The 2572-nt window shown below is 61.5% G+C and overlaps 1 protein-coding gene across 1 annotated transcript in view; it reads left to right on the top strand.

The window, feature by feature from the left end:
- The window catches only part of POLRMT (RNA polymerase mitochondrial), a 32496-nt gene that overhangs the window by 5159 nt on the left and 24765 nt on the right, over nucleotides 1–2572 (top strand). Inside the window, exons 2-3 of the mRNA XM_019513150.1 lie at nucleotides 20–439; nucleotides 950–1080. Coding sequence (XP_019368695.1) covers nucleotides 20–439; nucleotides 950–1080 — 551 coding nt within the window. The remainder of the gene's footprint in view (nucleotides 1–19; nucleotides 440–949; nucleotides 1081–2572) is intronic.

Here is a 2572-nt window from a genome sequence, read left to right as displayed (position 1 = left end):
TCCGGCCCCGCCGTGCCAGGGTGGCACCCAGGCCCCTGCAGGGCAGGTCGGGGTCGGGGCCAGGGCTGCCTCGTTCCCCGAGAAGTCGGTCCTGAGCCAGCTGCAGCTGAAGCTGGAGAAGCGGCTCTTGGCGGCTTCTGCCTGCACCAAGTCGGTGGAGCAGGGCGCGAAGAAGCAGAGGAAGGCCGAAGCCGGTGCCCGCAAGGCTGCCAAGCAGAGCTCGCCTGCCCCCAGGGTGGCCGGAGCTGACAAGCTGGAGTACAAGGACAAGCACCGGGGCACGCAGCAGACCATCATGGCCTACCTGGAGACCTGCCTCTTCCTGGACAAGCCCGACTGGGCCCAGCAGTGCCTGATCTTCTGCTACCACTCCCGCAAGTACCGCAAGCTCCTGTGCAGCAAGATGTACAACATCCTCCTGCGTGGCTGGGCCAAGAAGGTACCCGGGCTCTGGTGCTGAGCTCGCCCCTCGTGCTCTTGGGTGGAGAGGCTGTGGATTCGAGCCCCAAAAGTGCCGTCGGTGGAGCTTTCCCCCGTGAGCCAGGCCCAGGGGCTGGTGGCTTCTCCTGATGGGTTTTCTGAGCTGTTTGGTCTGAACTCCACAGCTCCATGCAGCTGGGATCCACAGCAGGTGTTGGGTGGGGGGGATCAACTGAGCCGTCCCAGAGGCAGGACCTGAGCTGGTCTGGGAGCTTCCCAGACCCTGCACCCTGGCTCCAGTTGGCCCAGAGCTGGCATTGGTGCTTCTGGTGCCACCTCCATTGGCAGTTTAGTTTTGAGATCCAGCAAACTCAGTGGCTCTTTCAATGGGGGTGCTCGGTGCACCAGTTCAGGAGAGGTCAAGGGGCTGGAAGGGCTCGAAGCCTGTTCTGGGAAAACAGGGAGGGCGGTTGGTTCTCTGCTTGCTCCCTTCCTCCCCCAGCTCTGATCAACTCCTCTCCTCTTCCAGGGCTCCCTGAAACAGGTCAGTGGCATATTCTTCATGCTGCACAACGCCGGCCTGAAGCCCACCGTGGAGTCCTATGCGATGGCGCTGGAGTGCATGGGCCGCGTGTCTTGTGCGCCCAAGAAAATCAGACAGTGAGTCCGCGCAGCCCTGGGAGACGAGGGCCAGGGCCAGGATGACGCAGCCAGCCTGAGCTCTTGCATCTCCGGCTTCTGTGAGAGGGGCTCAGAGCTGACTTTTTTTTTTTTTGCTTGGTGCCTCCTCTAGCCTCTGTTCCCAGCAGCCTGGGGCATAGCTTTCCCACTGCACCATGGCAGGGTGCTCAGAGGGGCACATGCATCCATCCCAAGCACCTGGATCTGGGCAGTAGCTGAGATCTAGGAGCTGCTGTGTCCTTGCCCTTTCCTGACTGTGGCTCCAGCCTCTCCTCAGCTGCCCTTGGCTTGGGTCCCTTCCTCCTGGGTGTGCCTTGTTCCAGGCTCTGTAACCCAGTGCTCAGAAGGCAATTCCACTGCCCCTTCCCCTGCTTGCCGCTCCCTCCTCTCTCCTGTGCCAGGAACTGGCAGCTGCCTGTGGGTCCCAACCTGTTGCCCTGCTGCGACCCACGGGCAGCCACAGTGCACTGGTTGCAGAGTGGATTGGGGCCTGTGAGAGACTCCAGAGACATCTCAAGAGGCAGCCAGGGATGACTCTGGGAGGGAATGTCTTGGGCTGGCCTGGTGGTGATTGCGGTGCCTGGGCAAATCCCTCGGGGTAGGGTCCCATCCCCTCCCTGGACTCGGGGATGCTGTGGGGTGGGTCGGGAGAGGCTCTGTTGCTCCCAGCAGCACTGTCTCCTTGGTGGCTCCTGTTCCAGGTGCCCATAGAGCTCAGCTTCAAATCCACACATAGGAACTGCTCATGTTGATTCCCAGACATCTGACACAACCCTGGTGTCTTGTCAGGCTCCAGATACCCCCTCTTCCTGTCCTCAGGTGTGCCTGGCCAGTCTTCCAAGGCAGTATATCTCAGTGGGCAGAGCACAGGGCTGGACCCAGCATGACCTTGGCCCAGTCCCCTCCCCTCTATTGGGTTGCTGTCCCTACTAAGCTCCTAACACCACAGGGCCTCCATCCTGCCTGAGGTTCCCGGGTGCTGCTGCAATGCAGGTCTCTCAGCCAGGGCTTGAGACCTGATAAGCAAACGGCGCAGCTTGCAAGCCTCGGCCAAGTACCTGGGGATCCAGTCTACCTGCTGAGATGCAGCTGCCTCGGGTGGAGCGTGGCAGCCAGGTGCATGGCACTGTGCCCTGTGGGGGAGTTGAAGCCAAGGGTGCTGGGTTCCTTTGGGCCCTGGGTTGGCAGAGGGAGGGTTGCTCACCATCAGACATGCCTGGGTGAGATGCCAACCTCCCTGCAGTTGTCCCAGGGCTCCTGGGACTCTGCCGTCCTCTCTGGTGCCCACCCATCACTTGCTACTTACCACGTGCCAGCCACCAGGTGGTGCTCGGAGCCCAGGCACTTGCAGGGTGGCAGTTCTTTTTGCCAACACCTCAGCTCTTGGCACCATGACTTTTTTGGGCTCTCAGGGGATCCCAGCATAGCAGCTTCTCTGGGCAGCAGGGAACGCCAGCCCTGGGGTCTGGGT

Source organism: Gavialis gangeticus, unplaced genomic scaffold (genome assembly GCF_001723915.1).
Source record: "Gavialis gangeticus isolate Ggan-Ray unplaced genomic scaffold, GavGan_comp1, whole genome shotgun sequence".
NCBI classification, from domain to species: domain Eukaryota; kingdom Metazoa; phylum Chordata; order Crocodylia; family Gavialidae; genus Gavialis; species Gavialis gangeticus.
Note: the sequence above shows the minus strand (reverse complement) of the source record. Positions and strands in the feature narration are given on the sequence as shown.